Source organism: Bombyx mandarina, chromosome 05 (assembly GCF_030267445.1).
Source record: "Bombyx mandarina strain Sakado chromosome 05, ASM3026744v2".
Classification (NCBI taxonomy): Eukaryota; Metazoa; Arthropoda; class Insecta; order Lepidoptera; family Bombycidae; genus Bombyx; species Bombyx mandarina.
Window position 1 is genome coordinate 993,941 of NC_143212.1, and position 21,847 is coordinate 1,015,787.

Genomic DNA, 21,847 nt, shown 5'->3' on the forward strand with positions numbered 1-21,847 from the left:
CTGTCGAAGACATAAAAGCGTACTACTGCCTTATCTTGGAACAGTCGATGGACATTACCACTAATAGAGAAAAAATAAGGTGGCTACATATTATAATATTATAATTCTACTAGCCTTACTCGCCCGCTTCGCTAGGGCATTTAAAATTAACATTATTATTTATTGTTACTATCATTAGGGAGTCCGACACTCATATAAATATTAGCCTATCCATTATGTACATGTATTTTCTACATGGAAACCAAGTTTCAAGTCAATCGGATGCATGGTTCAGTAGTTATAACGGAACATCCGTAAAAACCACTGTAGATTTATATATTAGTATAGATATCATATTATGGTACAATAAATTATAGAGTATTATGATATAGAAACGGTGAACCCGCAGTTTCATCAAAGTCGTTTACATAAACATACAATTTAGAAATATGCTAGTCACACCAGGTGTTCAAAAACAAAAACAAAAAGACACTATCAGTGAATCTCACCGGTCGCTAACTTTCACTGTATATCGAAGTGACAAAATTTGTTGAGACATTTCGCACCTTAAGCAGGTATTCTGCAATAATAATGAGAGTGATAAATATATATTTATTCTCGGAACAATGGGCAATGCAATTAAGAAATAATCTCGGATTTTTAACCTAACTACGGGAATATCACTGCTGATTTACCGTCGAATGCGACGAAGGGTTCGGCGAGCAAATTAACCCTCAGACACAGCCCACCGAGTTTCTCGCCGGATCTTCTGTGGGTGGCGATTTTGAGCCGGTGGTAGATTCAGCGAAGAACTGCCCTTGCTAAGGCTAGTGTTAGCAGATTCGCCAGGCTGAGCCCCGTGAGCTCGCCTACCCGCTCCTTGAAGCTGGTATAAGCCCTTGAGGTTACTACTTCTACCCCTTGAGGTTATACCAGCAAAGGTAGGGAATAAAAAGGAAAAAAAACAATACCCATTTCCTAAAAAATTAAAAATTCTCAAAAATGATACACAGGAAACTTGGCAGTGATATTAGCATGGTTAAGTTAGATTCCTAAAACCGTTTATAACTGTCGAAAAAATGCGAGATTACATATTCAATTGCAGTGCTCGTTCTTCCGAGAATAAAACTATATTTATTACCTCGTTATCATCATAGCAGCTACATTATCATAATAATTTAATAAACTATCTGTTTACAATACTACTAATCTCCTTAGTCGATTTCGGCCACGGCGACCACTTCAACTTTCTAATTGGCACGGTGTCCTCGTGTGTGGCTAACATAGCCGATCTTATTCCTAAACATAACAATAAAAAAACCAATAAAGTATGTTTTTTTTATTTAATTTTTCTTTCCGATGCACTATTCACACATACATGACAAATATATATTTGGTTTTACGGAAACCTACTACATCTTATATAGAGGTTACACATAATAACATTTAATAAAGATATGAATTTTATTAATACATCAAATACCATAAGTATATTATGCTGATACATATAAAAACACGTTCAGATCTGAAAGCACAGCGTTATAACTGCAAAATAAAAAAATGGATAGTAAAAAATACTTTATAAATATAACAACACAGTATTTTTGCTAGGTATATTATACTATAATAAAACGTGTTACAAAAATAAAAAATTAAAATTATCTAGTTAAGTCCATTTTTAGTACTTATTAAGTTTAAGTTGATTGCAATGATTGATAGGTAAATTGATATACTTAAAATTATAACTAAAATCTTAATTTATTATAACGTATGTGTTTTCTCAGTAGACAACAGCGAGATGTTTTTCGAAACAGATTTGAATTCAGTAAGTGGCTTTCCAATGTTTGAAAATACCATACATTAGAATGATAAAATATGTAAAACAACAATATGAATTTAATAAAATGGAAGAAAAATTTAATTATGATACATATTTAACATGCATAGTTTTTCTTACAATCGTAATCCCGCAGTTATTAGGAAATATAGATTTTCCAGCTACACTCAAAGAATGGTAGATTAAGAGATTTTATTTTTAAATCAGTCTAAAAGATTGTTATTAAGGTAGCCTCCCATTTGAGGCGTTTCGTCAAACGGAGAAAACATGTTTTTGCCAAAATTTTAAATAAATGTATTAGAAATTTAGGATAAGCTTTTGATGAGCTCCCAATATTTGAATTATCATAAATTTGAATGCAATAACATCAAGCATACATTTAGCGCAGAACTCAATTCTTGTAATAATGTTTGTTAGTTATTTGACATTGCTTCGTTTTTTTTTTTTTTTTTTGTTTATTGCTTAGATGGGAGGACGAGCTCACAGCCCACCTGGTGTTAAGTGATTACCGGAGCCCATGGACATCTACAACGTAAATGCGCCACCCACCTTGAAATATAAGTTCTAAAGTCTCAATATAGCTACAACGGCTACCCCACCCTTCAAACCGAAACGCATTACTGCTTCACGGCGGAAATAGGCGGGGTGGTGGTACCTACCCGCGCGGACTCACAAGAGGTCCTACCACCAGTTCGTTTCTACATTCCACTGTATTTTTGGTTTGTATGACAAACATTAGAATAATAGGGTTTGAAATAAATCACTGGTTTGTTTTTATTTAATAATATCTAGATATAAATAGAAGTTTAGAAAAGATATATATTCTATAAATATTATTTTAATAGGAATTTTTATTAATAATTCTAGACATTTTTCTAAACCAATAAGGATCAATTATTTTGTATTTAAAACGATATATCTTATTTTATGAATATATTAAATGTGCATGTTACGCATTTATGCGAATTAAATTAAATAATGTTTAATTTAATCAATAAACTGTATTCAATTACAGTTTTGTAGTAGTTCAAGGGACTGTTTCACTTAATACTATTCCTTCAGTTTCATAGTCTTTATTTATTTGTTTGTTAAGGTGATAAAGCCAGCAGTAGTACTTGGCAACGCTCTTTACATTATGAATATGTATTAACGGTATGCAGATGAATGTATCAGTTTTTTTTTAATTGATAGATTCAATTCATAAGCAATAGTTTTCACGGCTGGATATCGCAATCCATCCTAACATATTAGTCCGTATTCTCACTAGGTAAACTAAAATGATTACTAAAATTTGTTTGTGAAACAGTCACTCACTTAATTGGAGTCGTACTTTTAAAAACCACGTTGGACACGTTATAGAGAAAAATAAAGCATCTGAAAAAGTATGTATAATAATAGTATTTAATACTAATTTATTTACATAAATCGAAATCCAAAATGCGCGCCGAGTCATCAATTTAAATAGATGTTTAAATTTATTTATATATGTATGCATATATTCATTGAGATTTTGTAAGCTTGAGAGATAGGTATAATATAAACTACTTGCGATTTGTTTCATTCTGCATTAAAAACATTTTTTTTTTATTGCTTAGATGGGTGGACGAGCACACAGCCCACCTGGTGTTAAGTGGTTACTGGAGCCCATAGACATCTACAACGTAAATGCGCCACCAGGGCGTCCAGGGCTCCAAGGGTCGTAGCCTGGAAGATGGAGTGATCAAGCGTCCCAGCATCTGGATAGGAGATTGAGTGACGCACAACACTGTGCTACGGACCTACGTAAGGACTATAGATAACAAGAAGGATCACAAAGCTCAACAATGAGCGAACGATTAGAGGAGGAAGACTATTTCATGATCTCTTATTGTATTTCACTTTATTTACTTACTACAATAGATAGATTAGTTTGTAGATATGATATATAGTTTAGTATTAGATAAATTACTATAGTAATCTATCTACACTACCTTTTTATGTGTTTTTTTTTTCCAAATATAGCATAAAATGTAAAAAAAAACCTATGTTACATATTATTTTGCAGAAGATAACAGCTACCCGTTTTAATATAAATACTTGCCTTTGTAGGTAAATCTTGTAATGAGTAAAGTTTAACACAATATCATATTAAGTTTACAAAATCTCTGAACAATATATCTCTTAATAGTAAATACAGATAATTCATAACTACGCAGACAATTATTCAATACAACGATTAATAAATTTTATAAAGATAAAGAAGATTTAAGTATTTTTCTTATTATGTATTATTGAAGGAAATATTTCAATTTATTTTAAAATGTTTAGTCTGACTAGAAACATATGCCTTATAATACGTACAGTATTATAGTGTTTAAAATAATCAGGAATATTTTAATGTGTGGTCATTGTGTGTATCGAAGAAATAGTTTTTTTTTTTATTGGTTAGGTGGGTGGACGAGCTCACCGTCCACCTGGTGTTAAGTGGTTACTGGAGCCCATAGCCATCTACGACGTGAATGCGCCACCCACCTTGAGATATAAGTTCTAAGGTCTCAGTATAGTTACAACGGCTGCCCCGCCCTTCAAACCGAAACGCATTACTGCTTCACGGCAGAAATAGGCAGAGCGGTGGTACCTACCCGCGCGGACTCACAAGAGGTCCTACCATCAGTAATAACCATAATGATGCTTGCCCTAGATTAATAGATCGATTTTGTGATACAAAGCAATAAATAATAACCGGCTTTTTTGCGGACGCCTTGCAAGCTCCCTGCTCTTTATTTTAAATAAAATACTCATTGTATATTATTCATATTCATTTTGTGAATTATCATTTTGAAGCGGATAAGCTTTGAAATATTTAAATATTTGAATATTTCAACGATTTAATGTAGCACAAAAAATTAATAGCCCGTCTCTTTAGCGGCGTCATAATTTGTCAACAATATCCTTAAGCTTAAGCTTTAACAGTTTTAAATTCAAATTTCCTAAACAACGAAGGTTTGTTGGTTTAATTATTGTATAATCAACGACTTTGTTTAGCGACGAAAACCGAGTGTGGGTTTCATATTATGCATACAGCACAGATACGTATCGATCTATTGTCGATGTTGGGTAATGCGAACCTATTTTCTAGTTCAAATAACTCTTATAAAATTTACTAACTGAAATAGATATTTAAACTTTTCTATACACAGCCCACCTGGTGTTAAGTGGTTACCGGCACCCATAGACATCTACAACGTAAATGCCGCCACCCACCTTGAGATATGGGTTCTAAGGTCTCAGTATAGTTACAACGGCTGCCCCGCCCTTCAAACCGAAACGCATTGCTGCTTCACGGCAGAAATAGGCAGGGTGGTGGTACCTACCCGTGCGGACTCATAAGAGGTCCTACCACCGTGAATATTTCGGAAGAACTAAGTCTGAATTTCTTATAGGTTCTTCTAAGTGACGTATAAACGTGAATTTCAAATTGATGACAGTCATGACGATTTAAAAGCGCTCGTGAATTCATTAAAAATTTGATTTTATTTTGTTGAGAAACATGTATTTTTTTTCTTAAAAATAACTAGATACGTTTCCCCGATGAAACGGCATTGTGTTAAAATTTTAATTCTGTAAATTGATTTAATTTCCTTTAACTTTTCCAATAAATGAAGAATCCAAGTTAATTTTTTTTAAAATTGACTTTATAATTGTTTAGTATATTACATGTATGTAATATACTAAATTGCATGGTGTTTTTTTTAAATAAACACGGTTTCGTAATTTGGATAGATTTTTCTCAATTAATACTACTCACTACCTCAAGTACTAATTAAAGTAAAATTATTTTTGAATAAGACGTCTTTTAATACACTGTTTTATATATAATATTCTTACGGAATGTTCCATACAGAGGGTTCACTTGATTTAGGTCCGTTGCAGTTTTTTTTTAAATACGTCTACTCCGAGCGTTCGTCTTAACAATTATTATGCTAATACAGCCATAAAAATATGTGTTTGTTAAATATGAATAAATACAAATATGTCTTTCAAAATCTAAATTTGTGTCATAATGAATTTAATAAAAAAAACAATCTCTTATTAAATATACTCTGATGCGAAACTATATTTAAAGCCAAGTTATTAGAAAATTGAAACTCAATTTTTTTTTAATTTAAAAATGATCTCAATAAATAGTATTTTTTTATAATTTAAAAAAGTCTCGCCAAAATCAATAAAACATCTGAAAATTACTAATTAAAATTAAAGCATTTCATGGAATGTCACGTTATTATATTTCAGATCGTTCGAAAAAAAAACAATAATAATATAAGGTACGTTGTGAATTATTGAGAGTGACAAAGGTCAAAAATACAAATTAAACCTTAATATTTCTTATTTGAAAATTGTTATATATACTAATTTGGAAAAATATTATCAATATAATTCATTGATTTCTTTTAACATCTCCTATATCACAAAATATTAATATTGGTCGAATGAAAATCGACTTCAGAACCAAATAGTCGGATATCCATTTCATTATTTTTTTTAACTTAAATACTTTTGTCCATATAAAATATTTACCTAAACGATCATGGAGTATCAGAACTCATGTGACTTCAATATGGGATGCCAAACAAAGATACAATAAAACGGATATATCTGGCTCCTTGTGAATTTCATTCTACAGATCATCATTTGTTTAATATACAACTATGTACATACATAAATAGTTTATCAGTGATTTGACAACAAAATAGGACAGATTCTTTAAGAAAGAATGCTTATTAAATAATATGAATACTTTAATTAATTTCGGTACGAGCAAATTTTATATTTGCAGAGTTTTTCGTCGAAATATTTTTCTCAATATTAATTTCGTGTCTTTCTGTAACACTTGAAGACCTGTATCTTTCAAACCGAAACGGCTTGACGTGAAGGTGATAATGATTACAGAAGAGAGTCGAGTACACGTGGTTACGAAACGGACGAACATTAATAACATTACTAAACTAAAATTTAATGGAATCGATTTAAGAACACCCTATATAGTCCGAAATTTTCTATACAAGTTTTTTTTTGGATTTAAATTAGTAAATAGTCTAGGTTAATTGATTGTATTTCAACATTTGGATGCTGACGATCGCGGTGTAACATTATGAAGCCAGTTGTAGTATGAAGTACCTTTCAGAGTTAAGGAGTGCTCGCTTCAAGATCCGGGATCCAGTTGAAGTTCTCGTGGGCTTCGCTCCAATAGTAGTTTGGAGGGCCGGCCGTGAAGCAGTACTTTTGTTTCAATGGTGTGTCGTTTTCAACCCAATACATCAGGTAGAAGTTGCACATTTCGTCTTGATTTGTGGCACTGCAATTGTTGATGAGTTTTTTTTTAAGATCAAGGAAACTGAGTCAAAACAATTTTTTTTGATATTAATATTAAATTAAATAATAATATCACAATACATGTATGTAACATGAAGTGTTTATGGGTGCTCATGTTTTACCCCTTGACAATATATTGACAGTATCAATGGCGTTAGTTGCGTTTACCCAGTACTCATTGGTCTGTGTAAATCAATAAAAGAAGCATAAAAGTCATTGAATTTAGAATTATAAACAAACGTAAATAAGTTGAAACGACTGCGCTGCATAACTGTCATTTTGAAGCTGAAATTTAATGGTAGGTAAACCATTTTTGAGTTCTATTAATCAAAACTAATTTATTTAATTGATATCTTCAAACTCGAAAAGACATTGTATGTTTGTTCAACAATAAATTTTCGACCTATTCACGCATCACTACATTGTATATAACAAAGTCGCTTTCTCTGTCCCTATGTATGCTTCAATCTTTAAAACTACGCAACGGATTTTGATGCGGTTTTTTTTAATAGATAGAGTGATTGAAGAGGAAGGTTTATATGTATAATAACATCCATTAAATAGTGAAGAAATCAATAATAAATTACAGTTTCTGAAGCGAAGCGAAGCGAGGGCGGGTCGCTAGTTAGTTTATATTTATTAAAATTTATATTTGTATTTTTTATTATACTATACCACAAGAAAGGGTGCGATAAAAGCAAAAACAAAAAGACAAAACAAACCCGATCTTGACAACATATTCGTGGCTATTATTCATGGTGCATCGAGCAGCCAGTACATCATTTTTCTTGATCGGGTCTCGGTTTTCTGTCGGATAGAACATCTGGGGCAGCTGAGGATTCTTCTTGCCGAGCAATGTCCATTCGTCTCCGTCCTTATTCCGGTGGACAACGTAGCCGCTCACGAGGGTGCCTGTTAAATTGTGAAATAATAATCATAGCTTTATTTCTTATGAATTAAGGTTCATTTTATAATGAGAAGAATTTGTGAAAATGATTATTTTTACTGAACGAGTACATCCATAAAGGAACGAAGACGAAACGACAATACACTCCTTCCCCCACGGAGCGCTCACGAGGGTGCCTGTTAAATTGTGAAATAATAATCGTAGCTTTATTTCTTAGGAATTAAGGTTCATTTTATATTGAGAAGAATTTGTGAAAATGATTATTTTTACTCAACGAGTACATCCGTAAAGGAACCAAGACGAAACGACAATACACTCCTTCCCCCACGGAGCGCTCACGAGGGTGTCTGTTAAATTGTGAAATAATAATCGTAGCTTTATTTCTTAGGAATTAAGGTTCATTTTATATTGAGAAGAATTTGTGAAAATGATTATTTTTACTCAATTAGTATATCCGTAAAGGAACCAAGACAAAACGACAATACACTCCTTCTTCGACGAAACGAAGAAAATGTATTTACATTCAACTAGGTATTAATTTATTCTTCGAATCCGTAACAGCAAAGGAACAAAAATTCTATTACATATTGCATTGCAAGATAATATAATAGATTAATATTTCTCGACTAAATGTTTGTGTTATCGGCAACTAGTGTTCCATATTCGTTGTTGAAATCAGTAATAAGCAACTAACAGTATTGCATATTTAATGAAATATCATAATGAAATACATTTTTTTAAATAAAGCGCCCTGTATACGTGGAAGTTTAGTAAGATCATGTATGATGTTTTGTATTAACAATCTAATTGTATCTTTTTATTTATTGCTTAGATGGTTGAACGAGCTCACAGCCCACCTGGTGTTAAGTGGTTACTGGAGCCCATAGACATCTAAAACGTAAATGCTCCACCCACCTTGAGATATAAGTTCCAAGGTTTCAGTACAGTTACAACGGCTGCCCCGCCCTTCAAGCCGAAACGCATTACTGCTTCATTGCAGAAAACGGCTTTTTTATGTATAAGCCTATATAAGCAAGCGAAAAATCTAGAAAGCTCACCAAGCGAATGCGTGTGAGTACGGAAAGCGAACGGGTGGATCGTTTTGTCTTCAGTCATGGTGCAGGCCGTCTCCATGTGTTCCACCATGTTGGGCATTATTATACCGCTGGTGCCGAGGAGTATTACGCCGGCTTGTCGAGGCATACTGGAATAAATTAATAAATATTAGTTAGATCGTAAAATGTTACATTTGTAATAATGCAAGACGTGCTCTATAATTACACTCGAATTGAACATTTAATTCAGATAAATGAATCTCGTAATTTTTTTTATCGCTTAGAGTAGTGGACGAGCTCACAGCTCACCTGGTGTTAAGTGATTACTGGATCCCATAGACATCTACAACGCAAATGCGCCATCCACCTTGAGATATAAGTTCTAAGGTTTCAAGTAGTTGCAAGTTTTCTTAGCTAGGGCTGTTTCTCACTCCGAGTTTGTATATGGGGTGGTATGTAACACCACAAACCAGCAAACAGAATGTAGTATTTTTTAGGATTGACGGATTACTGGTGGCCTTGGCGCCTTTCTAGTTTGACCAGGACAAGTGGGCGAGCAAAGGCTCAGCCAGGAGGGAAGGGATTTGCTAACTGCTACCCGAGCGTCTCTGCAGAAGACCTAATAACTCAAGGGCAGCTGCTTCGCTAATGAGTCTACTACTGGATCGGAATTGCGGCCAGCTCAGAAGATCCGGCGAGAAACTCAGCACGCTGATGCATAGGTAAGACTGTTAAATTCATTATGGCGGATATACCTGTAGTTGTACGGGTCATTCACCATAATAAAAATATCCTATATGTTAACCCAGGTTCTGTGTGGGATATTTCATAATGGCTGAATTAATTTGAAGTATTGTTTGGTTATTTGTGCTTTATTGGAATAAGCATTATTAGACAGTCGTCAGATGTTAATTTTTTAATTAATTATTAATTTCATAACACTGAACTGTTATACATGTCAAGGTTATTTGAAAAAAAAAAAAAAAAAAAAAAACACCTATATGCGATGTCCTTGAGTCGTTTTACTAAAGCGTACATTTCTGATAAACTTTCGAGTTATAGCTGGCTGAATTCATAAATTACGAATAATTTATTGAGAATGGAACGTTGAACTTACTGTGCTTTAGTGTACTTCAAGAATACACCTGAATTGTCCGTGTGGCCCTCTGGAAATAAACGATATTGAATAATAGCTATGAAGATTGAAATTCTTCTTTTCAGTCGTTTGCATTCTTGCCAGAGTGGTCGTGGTCATCATTAATAAATAATTATCAATAACGGTTACTTAATTTAAAGATGAAGTCAAAAACCTGAACACTGCGAGTTATCTTTGGTTGCGGATTAAGGATATATATTGTAATATTTTACTGGTGGTGGGAACTCCGAGCTTATACAGCATTTTGACTATTTCTGTTGCAAAGCAACTGTTTAAAGGTGATAATAAAACTCGTTATTTATTTAGCACAGCTTAAGTTTCGCATGTTATTTATTCAATTAGTCGCAATATAATTCGGACCGCGGTGTGGATCCGTATTGACAGAGCAAGGAGGTATATCGAATAGTCTTCAAAACCGTCAATAAAGTACCATTGCGTTTATTATTCATATGATTGAACCGTGTCCCTTTGCAATAAAGGTGAAATTTTTAAACATTCCTCGTAGTGAGATTAAAATTTGAAGAGTTTATGAACTAGTCTAGCCTTGACTTATATACTAGTTGATAGGGTCGTATATTTTATTGTATTTATTGTTTGAAATGAGTACGAATATTCGTTGCTCTCGGTATATCTCGCTGGTACCTTATCTGAATCTGCTCAATTTTTCATGAACGAAATTTCACCTTCATTAATTCAGGGCTATCATCGTATAGTTGAAAATAATTATAAATTAAATAGTTTACTGATTCCGACTAGGCCTCTTTATTATTATTACAAAACAATTTTTATGAAATTTTAGGGATACCTACTCTGTCGATAGTAATATAAGATATTCAGTTTACTTACTAGGGAATCGATGCATGTAATGAACTTGGAGAACCAGGTATTTTATAGGCGACCCCTGTCCAACGAGGAAGCCGACGTCTTTTGGAAGATGCAAGCTTGGAGCGTCTCGTGCCCAAGCGTACACTATCTGTGTGAGTTATAATATTAATGAGTCTTCGAAAGAATTTTTCATAATCGACATGAACACTTAATAAGACATTTGGAAAACCACTAAAATAATAAAATATATCGAGTGGTATTTGGTTTAAGCGATATTTGTCTTAATACGCGAAATTCATCTATATAATTAAAGGTCCATTTTTTTTTATAGCTTAGATGGGTGGACGAGTTCACAGTCCACCTGGTGATAAGTGGTTACTGGAACCCAAAGATATCTACAACGTAAATGCGCCACCCACCTTGAGATATAAGTTCTAAGGTCTCAAGTATAGTTACAACGGTTACCCCACCGTTCAAACAGAAACGCATTACTGCTTCATGACAGGAATAGGCAGGGCGGTGGTACCTATCCGCACGGACTCACAAGAGGTCCTACCGCCAGTAAGATATTTGGTATTAGCATCAACAGTTTATTACTGGTGGTAGGACATATTACTGGTGGTAGGACCTCTTGTGAGTCCGCGCGGTACCACCACTCTGCCTATTTCTGCCGTGAAGCAGTAATGCGTTTCGGTTTGAAGGGTGGGGCAGCCGTTGTGACTATACTGAGACCTTAGAACTATATCTCAAGGTGTGTGGCGCATTTACGTTGTAGATGTCTATGGGCTCCAGTAACCACTTAACACCAGGTGGGCTGTGAGCTCGTCCACACATCTAAGAAATAAAAAAAAATAAAAAAAAGTTCGATGTCTTTATTCGAACTTCAATTATGTTTACTCCATTCAAATAGCTGGAGAAGCTTTTTTATGATATTTTTTTTTTAATATTATAGTACTCTAAAATGGCTCTCCTGTAAAATTTCAAAAATGTCGCTTAAACCATTAGTCTTTCACCCCTCGATATGGTTCATAAAGTTAATTAAAAAAAAAAAATTTTTTTAAAAGTTTATAAAAAATCACCCATAATTTTACCTATTTTTTCCCCTGTGATCTACGTTAGGACATTAGGTCAAAGTAAAAAAAAATGTACCGCCACACGTCCTTCATACGCGTGGAAAATTTGAAGTAAATCAGACTTTGGTGAAAATCACGTTGAAAAATACAGGATAAATATATAAATGTCAAAATTATATATAAAATCGATTTTTTAGGTTCAAACAAAATGTACTAAGAAGGATTACGTTTGATAGTGATTATACTTTCATCCAGAGTGAAAGATTTTTTTATTCCTTAATTAATCCGTATGCTACTAGCAGAACTATCTCCGTATTTTAAGTTTCTTAACTCTCTTTTAATTTTAGACTTTACGTACCATGAAATAAGGAATATAACTGAAATCTTACTTGTGATCCGGAGCGACAAGGACTAGCCGTGCTGTATATTTCGTCGATAACATTTCTTTGCATTTCACCGCAGTTCCTGTAAACGATGAATGCACATTCGTAATTTATTTCATATAATAAAGTAACATAGAACTTTTTTACACCGTCATTTGTTTTAAGCCGTCTAAAAATATCTAATACTAGCTGACCCGGCAGACTTCGTAGTGCCTCAATCGATAAATAAAATACCTAATCTTTTGTATAAAATAAACTTAAAACAAACATAAGGAATCCGTCCGACGGGGGACACAATATCAAAGGAAAAGCGAAATTGTTATTTATATTTAATTCCGAGCCAAAAAAATTAGCCAAATTGGTCCAGCCGTTCTCGAGTTTTAGCGAGACCAACAAAAGCAAAACATTTTTATATATAGAGATATAAAATTCTCGTGTCACGGTGTGCGTCATTGAGCTCCTCCGAAACGGCTCGACCGATTTTCGTGAATCTTAGCATGCATATCGGCCAGGGCGGAGAATCGGACAACATTTATTTTTTCATCCCCCTAAATGTTAAGGGTGGTCCCTAAATTTTATTTTTTATTTTTAGACAAAAAAAATTGTTTTTATTTTTTTATGATACAGCATACAAAAATACATACAACCCTAAATTTTCACCCCTCTACGATCAACCCTTATTTTTTATTTGTTAATTAAAAACTTTAATTTTTTTTGCAAGAATTTTGTTTTTATTTTGTCATGACTTAGAATAAAAAATGTCATATTACTCTGAATTTTTCACCCCTCTACGATCAACCCCTATTTTTTTATTTGTTAATTATAAACTTTATTTTTTTTGGCAAGATTTTTATTTTTATTTTGTCATGAATTAAAATAACAAATCTGATGTTACTCTCAATTTTTCATCCCTCTATGATCAACCCCTATTTTTTATTTGTTAATTATAAGCTTTAATTTCTTTCGCAAGATTTCTTTTTTTCATTTTGTCGACTTAAAATAAAAATAAAACATATTACTCTCAATTTTCCATTTTCCATGCCAATTTTTATTTTTTTTATTCTATGCAAAGATCCGCAATAAGGTTGCAAGATGGCAATCAAATATTATAATTGTAGTGCGATAAATTCTTATTCAGAGTTTATAATTTCAAGTTCCTTTAATTATGATTTTTTTTAAAATTCAATTTGATCTCCCGCCCTCGCCGGTCCACTACTGATCAACTATCAATCGATCAGTTATCCCCGCCAGGTGTCACCACTCATCCAGCAAACATCACGTAGTAGGGATGAGGACGAAGCCGGTCTCCTGTCTTACTCACTATACATTTTTCAGCCATGTTTTTTTGGTTTTATTTGTGTATCAATCGTAGCTTGCCAGCCATGTTTTTTTGGTTTTATTTGTGTATCAATAGTATGCTCAGTGGGTCTGAGAATCAGCTACTATCTATTTTTCATACCCCTAAATGATAAGGGTTGTCCACCCCAAACATTTATTTATATTTTTTGGATAATTTTTTTTGTTATAATGAGGTATTATATGGTTGAATGAGGTTCTCATGGATCGTTTGGAACCTCTGGGTCTGCGGAGGGACTTCGGTTCCCTCTGTATTTTGTACCGTATGTTCCATGGGGAGTGCTCTGAGGAATTATTCGAGATGATACCGGCATCTCGTTTTTACCATCGCACCGCCCGCCACCCGAGTAGAGTTCATCCAAGCTACCTGGAGCCACTGCGGTCATCCACAGTGCGTTTCCAGAGGTCTTTTTTGGCACGAATCATCCGGTTATGGAATGAGTTCCCCTCCACGGTGTTTCCCGAGCGCTATGACATGTCCTTCTTCAAACGAGGCTTGTGGAGAGTATTAAGCGGTAGCGGTATTAGCTTGGCTCTGCCCCTGGCATTGCTGAAGTCCATGGGAGACGGTAACCACTCACCATCAGGTGGGCCGTATGCTCGTCTGCCCACAAGGATAAAAAAAAAGAGTTTTTTTTCTACACTGGAATTTCCCTAGAAATCTTATTTAAGGCAACACAACGTATCCCGGGTCAGCTAGTGATAATATAAAAACATTTAGCGACATTTCATGTTGTAGTTCTACGTATTATGCTAGACGTGAAAAATATTAACATTATTAAATTCTATTTAGTGATTTGAATTGTAAATCGTATGTGTTTCACAAAAATATTGATTTGATGTCTGATGAATCTGATCATTTTAATGTAATTAAGATTTCTAATAACTACATATAATAAGTGAAAATAAATCACGCACGGTCATTCGTCCCCAATTTAGGATTCCCTGTGTTATGGGTACTAGGGACTGACATACATACTTATATACGTTTAAATATATACATATTGAAGTAATATACACCCAGACAAAGAGCAAACAAACCTGTTCATCACACAGCGTTTGCCCGATGCGGGAATCAAACTCACGACCCGCGGTGCAACAGTCAGGGGTGCTGACTGCTGCACCACCGCATCAGTCAATATAACAACAATAAACTTTCCCATAACAACAATTTCGTATTTTTTGTGTCAGACTATTTATTCATGGTGAATGAATCAAGGAAAATCATATAATAATATGAAACATACAAGGCAAATCGTTCAATCGTAACGGAGACGAATGCAGAAGAATACATACATACGTATAATTGTCGCACTTCGTAAAATACTGTTTGTCAGACTACACAAATTGAACAAAAAAATTTGCAAAAACAAAAAAAAAACAATGACATTTATCTTTATTTTCTAATACCAAAACAGAAACGAACTCTAAATGACATTTATTTGCTTTGCTTGAATAATACGAAGTGAGTAATGCCTAGGAATTCCCAAGTTAAAACGTTCATAATAATTTAGTCGCATTATTCGAGAAAACATTATCAAAGTTTTACCTATTTCTGTCTAAAAGGAAATCTTTTCATATTTGGCATTACCATTATAACTAACCGTATTTGTAGCATTACCACTATAAATGCGGTTCTAGTTTTGATGTAATCTATTAAACCATTACCGATTACGATCAAATACCTTGATTTTGACCGAAAACTAAAAACTCGATCATGGAATTTGGTACAGGTGTTGTCTCTTTTTGGGTGCTTCGGATGGCAGCCCGAATTAAAATCCTCTCTATGCTCATTAATCAAATAATCTGATAATCAGATTCCTGTTGAGACAAAGCCCGAAAATGTATCTAGTCATAACATGTTTGAGTATTCGGGTACAAAATAAAGTATATTTATGTTTTTCCATACCTAATCCTTGGTAACCTATATAGCCTGGAAGAGATCCTATTCTAACTACGCGCACTCCGGTAGGTGAGCTCACGGACTCAACCTGAGAGAATTGCTAACAAACACTGGCCGTAGCAAGAGAATTGCTTCGCTGAATCTATCACCGGATCTTTTTTTTTTAGGATTAAAGGATTACTGGTGGCTCGGGGGCCTTTCCAGTTTCACCAGGACAGATGGACGAGCAAAGGCTCAGCCAGGAGGGATGGGATTTGCTAACAACTGCCCGAGCGCCTCCGATGGAGACCTATCAACTCAAGAGCAGCTGCTTCGCGAATGAATCTACTACCGGATCGGAATCGCGACCCGCTGAGAAGATCCGGCGAGAAACTCAGCGGGCTGATGCATGGGTTAGGTTGCACGTCGAGTTCGACGAATACTGTTACCGGGGTCCCTAAGCCTGCTCCTAGTGTTATAGCTGAAGGCGTCTAATGCAAAGGTTATTGGATCTGATGGATCCATAAAGACGCAAATCAGAATATCGACCCACTGAGAAGATACCGGGAGAAACTCATGGACGTATATGTATGGTTAGGCACGATACATTAAGATTCAATTCAAGTAAGCAATCTTTAGTCTGAATGTGTCGAGTGATTTAACGTGCCAAATGCCGTAATTAACTTACCAAACAGAGTCATTAGATCCGGGTTCAGAACATCCATACAGGAGCATGTGATGAGCGGTGTGCATGCTGGCATTGGGTTGAAAGCCGACTGTAGATTAACGAGGCGATGCAATTTAATAACAAGTTTGGATGATGAAGTGTGAGAAGAGTATTTAGAAATATACTCTAGTGAGTCCGCGCGGGTGGGTACCACCACCCTGCCTATTTCTGCCGTGAAGCCGTAATGCGTTTCGGTTTGAAGGGTGGGGCAGCCGTTGTAACTATACGTGAAACCTTAGAACTTATATCTCAAGGTGGATGGCGCATTTACGTTGTGGATGTCTATGGGCTACAGTAACCACTTAACACCAAGTGGGCTGTGAGCTCGTCCACCCAACAAAGCAATCAAAATAAAAAATAAACGACAATATAAGCCAACCACGGTCCTAATTCTGATCCAATATGTATCTTGAAACTGTGGATATAATTTTCATACCAAACAGGTTCAATAGGCCTAATTTATTTAAATAAAACATGGTCACACGTGTATAAATATAGACTCTGATACCAACTTATAAGGTAGACTATGAGTTAGTTGGTAACCTATTGAATTCAGTTGAAATTTGCGGCTTCTTATATATTTCTAATATTATCAGTTCTCTAAAATGAGATATTAAAGTACTATAATTACCTATGTTAAATCTGTTACGAGGACTGATCCTGATTGGTGTGCAGAGGTACAATTCGTCCTGTGAAAAAAAACTAGTGTTATGTGAAGTAGATACTTTAAATTCTTAAGGAAAGTCCTAGCATTCTTCGTCTAATGGTTAATAAGCTCGTTATACGTTTATCAAGAGTAGCTATTACGCCGGGGTTCGGATTCCACAGCGGGTACTATTTTCTTAATAAATACCTACCTGTTTTTTTTTTTCGTTGATATGAAGAACTAACCCTAGTGGACGGCAATCGAAGACTTTTGATTGTTTATCTGGTGCGGTTACCACTGTCCGAAGGGACCACAGCGTTTAGGTATACCCAAATTTTCAAGTTCATAAGATTATACTCCTCAAATTGGTCCATGTAATTGATTTAGAGCAAAAATCGGCGTGACAGCGGACCTAACCGTGCGGGTTCACAATAAGCCGCTATCTTTAAATTCGTAAATATATTTTTTGGATTTGTATTTATTTACTTAAATGTTCTTATTCTTTTATAAGTAAGGTTTAACAAGTTCTAACAAGATTTAAATGATCTTATTCTTTTATAAGTAAGCCAACGTTCTTCCAACAAGATGTACGTAAAGCTTTACAAAAAGCTAAAAATAGACAGCAAATTCAAATATCGATCTCATGGCAAGACTTCACTGACAAATCGTAACACCCACATTGTTTTAGTGTTACGCCTACGCCGGTAGGCTTCGTGGGCGTTTAGAGACGCGACGTCATAACTTAGACAATATAAAATTAAAAGGGTCTCCTGCTATGTTAATCTAACTTTGACATATCATAAGTCGTCGTGGACTAAAGGATAAGACGTCCGGTGCATTCGTTTCGAACGATGCAACGGTGTTCGAATCCCGCAGGCGGGTACAAATTTTTCTAATGAAATACGTACTTAACAAATGTTCACGATTGACTTCCACGGTGAAGGAATAACATCGTGTAATAAAAATCAAACACGCAAAATTGTATTTCGCGTAATTACTGATGGTAGGACCTCTTGTGAGTCCGCACGGTTAGGTACCACCACCCTGCCTATTTCTGCCGTAAAGCAGTAATGCATTTCGGTTTGAAGGGTGGGGCTGCCGCTGTAATTATACTGAGACCTTACAACTGATATCTCAAGGTGGGTGCTGGCATATACGTTGTAGATGTCTACGGGCTCCAGTAACTACTTAACACCAGGTGGGCTGTGAGCTCACCACTCATATATGCAATAACAAAAAAGTCAGTAGTTAGGTCGAAAGGTTACAGACATCAAAATGTGGCTGCCCATCATAAAGGATTATGTTGAAGTCTCAATTGTATCGAAAATCAAGTATTCCGCCTTCCAAAACCGAATATGTGACTATTTTTTTTGTGCTAAAAAACAGTACAAGTCCTTGTGAGCTCACAAGATTCACCCTTGCCGGTTTTGCTAGTATAGAAACTAACAAAGGGGTCAAAAAGAAATTGATTACAAACTCTAAAACTATGGTCAAATACATCATTTCTATTAAATTTGCCATTCACTTGTCATTAACTTCATAACGGCGTCTTAGGTATTAGTACCTTGACACTTTTAAAAAACTAAATAATTATTTTTTCTGGACTATACATTAGAAAATTTCAAGATGTTTGAAATTTTACTGTATTATTATAATAAAATGGTGTAAGCTTCACACTGTCATTCAATAATAAAAATCTATACAAAAGTTGGGAAGGCAAGGACTCATTGCTCATTCTTAATTAATTCATTAAAAAAAATGTATTTGTATACCACTATTCTCTTTAACATGCAAGTAGCTCAGTGTATCATTTAAAAACTTCATTTGAATCAGTATAAATTGTAATGAGTCAAAATATGTATGTATTACTGGCTGACCCAGCAGACTTCGTAGTGCCTCAATCGATAAATACACGACAAACAAAAGGAATCCGTCCGACAGGGGACACATCACAGGGAAAACAAAATTGTTATTTTTATTTAATTCGGAGCATTTTCATATTTATCTACCTTTTAAGCCTTCTCTGGACTTCCACAAATAATTCAAGACTAAAATTAGCCAAATCGGTCTAGCCGTTCTCAAGTTTTAGCAAGACTAACGAACAGCAATTCATTTTTATATACATAGATTTCAGAGTCTGTTGGTATGTGGTATAAAGATGATCTTTTGAAATATACTGTAGATGAACACAGAGGTTTCAATATGAAAAAGTGAATCTATTCCATTGGTGAGTTCCGAGGCAGTAAGAGAAGAAATTATGAGATAGACAACAACAAATAGATTTTGTGAGCACTCGCAAGGATCATACAGTACAAAACAGAATCATAGACTATCCTTACACATAGAGGTTACAAACTGTATAAGAATTTAAAAAAGTATTACAATTTCTAGTCAAAATATTAAAATTTATCCTCCTACTCTTGTAATGAAAGTAGCTTAAATATTATCAACTATTATCGATCTGTACTCTTATCTAAGTTTCATTTTAAGATAAAAATATGATAAAGCACTTGAGATTGCCATATTGATCCACATATTAATGTTTAATTAAGAGAGTCTCTTTTATCTCTATAACACGCTTTTAAACTGAAATTGCTTTAACTTTTTTTTATGAATATATGCTGTGTTGTTGGAAATTGATTATTTTCAAAGCGACTTATTTATTTGTGCTTGTGCCTTAATTTTATTGATTTTAGAATTATAATTTTTTTTATTCTTTCCTTTTACTGAACTACACACAGTTTTTTTAAATACTCTGAAGAGCTATGTGAATATTATGTTCCATATTTTAAAAATAAGGGAAGTCCCATGATCAAACTAACAAGTAATTATTATTTTTAGCTATATGATTTGAAAGCCACTATACTACTACATTCATTTTAGTTTAAATTTTATTGTAAATTTCCAGTAATACACAAATCTCCTTCAAATACGAAGTAGTCCTAAAAAAAACCTACTTCAAAAAGTAGGATTTTTTGTTTATTGGACAGTTATAAAATAGCTTTTTTTACATTTTAAAAAAAAGATGTATGATTGAGACATTAAAGCATATCAGTTTTCTTCCAGCAAACAACAAGCAAAGTGAAACAGTTTCAATTAAATTAGAAAAAATATGCAATACATTATAACTGCAAATGTATTAAATAAATAATTTATTAAGCTCAGCTACAATGTAATTTATTTAAAGCTTAAACTTAAGAACTTAAGCTATTTGGTTTTTATTTTATCCAATACTTAATATAGTACTAAAAATATGTAATTTTACATCCAGAAAGGTCTTTATTTTTTATTAAATGGAAAATAAAAGTTAAGCTATAGGTAGCCCATTTTATTTCTCATAGAGAAGTTGCAATTCAATTCAAAGTCAAGTGTAGAGTAAGAAATTTTATAACGAAATCTAACAGGAATATAAATCTATGTGGAATTTTGTGTTATACCATTTCTAATTAAAGATAATCAGGTTTTTCTAAACCTATACTATACCCTCAGGAGACTAGAGTTATACATACATGACATTTGACATAACACTATGACATTTAACCCGGGAAAACCGCTGAAGAGGTGGAACAATTTGGTGAGGATTATGAGATTTGACATGACACTGTGGAGAGGATAAAAAATATACTTTTTATCATAAGAATTCAATACGTATAAAGACAATAAACATAAAGTTTTCCTTCATTAAAACATATAGGAAGAGCTGGAGAATATAAAATAGGAAAGATTCAAGGTAGCAGAAGGTCTTGCCGTAAGCTGAAGTGTTTAATCGATAGACTTTTTTTCCAACAATATAATCCTGTAAATTTAATCTAGTAGGTAGTCAATTACTACAAGTAGTCAATGATATTATTTTATTGCTGGTACAAATTTATTATGAATGCTTACTCAACTTAAGTTATTAAGTACAAGAATATTATATCAAAGTAGCCAATTACTTTTATTTGTTTTAATAATAAATGGTAAATGTGTTAGTAAAGGCTGATAGTACGAAAACGTTATGGAAAATACATTGGGGATATTAATATGGTTAGTAATTCAAGCAGCAAAAAAAATATTTCTCTTTTTCATTTTGATAAATACTTACCGAGTGCGGCCATACATTTGGCATTAAAAATTCGTACATGTCCACCTCGTACGCGTTAACATTATAAACCGCAGCCGTGGCAAAAACACAAAATATTAATTGAAACATTTTACTATTTAATTTAAATTTTAGTTCCAGAGCAATTTTTTTTATTAACGCAATCGTAACTTTTTTCTCCGGTTATTTACCGTCGAATGGGATGGCTATTCGAATGTTATTTATGAGGATGTTATCGTCATCACATAATTCACGTACGCTTCTAATGTGAAGCGACAGTATACTCCGACAAGTGTTTGTAAATTATTTCTACAAATAAAATCGATAACACTTCTTCGTTGCAAGTTTACAAACGTCACACACTCACGCTGTAGTTACCAGCCTTAAAATCTGTTGTTTTTTTTTTGTAATCTTCTAAATTCTTCTAAGTTGAAACAGTTTTTTGTTTCAGTCAAGACGATCGATGTTATATTTGATTTAGATTAACAATGATTAATAACCTTTTTTCTTTCAAAGTACAATTTCTACACGTTTAATTTTTGGGCGAGCTTTTTGTTTTTCACAGATTCAGATTAATTTATTAATTAC

The 21,847-nt window shown here is 33.9% G+C and overlaps 1 protein-coding gene across 1 annotated transcript; it reads right to left on the minus strand.

The window, feature by feature from the left end:
• Positions 1–3,557: 3,557 nt before the first annotated feature.
• Phm (Peptidylglycine-alpha-hydroxylating monooxygenase) lies at positions 3,558–21,622 on the minus strand. The gene is made up of 9 exons (XM_089727525.1): positions 21,263–21,622; positions 17,164–17,221; positions 16,494–16,581; positions 12,574–12,649; positions 11,133–11,259; positions 10,248–10,296; positions 9,134–9,279; positions 7,891–8,080; positions 3,558–7,151 (listed from the first exon to the last, which is right to left on the minus strand). The coding sequence occupies exons 1-9, from the start codon at positions 21,368–21,370 to the stop codon at positions 6,983–6,985; spliced, it is 1,011 nt and encodes a 336-aa protein (XP_089583651.1). The 5' UTR covers positions 21,371–21,622; the 3' UTR covers positions 3,558–6,982.
• Between the last annotated feature and the right edge of the window lie 225 nt (positions 21,623–21,847).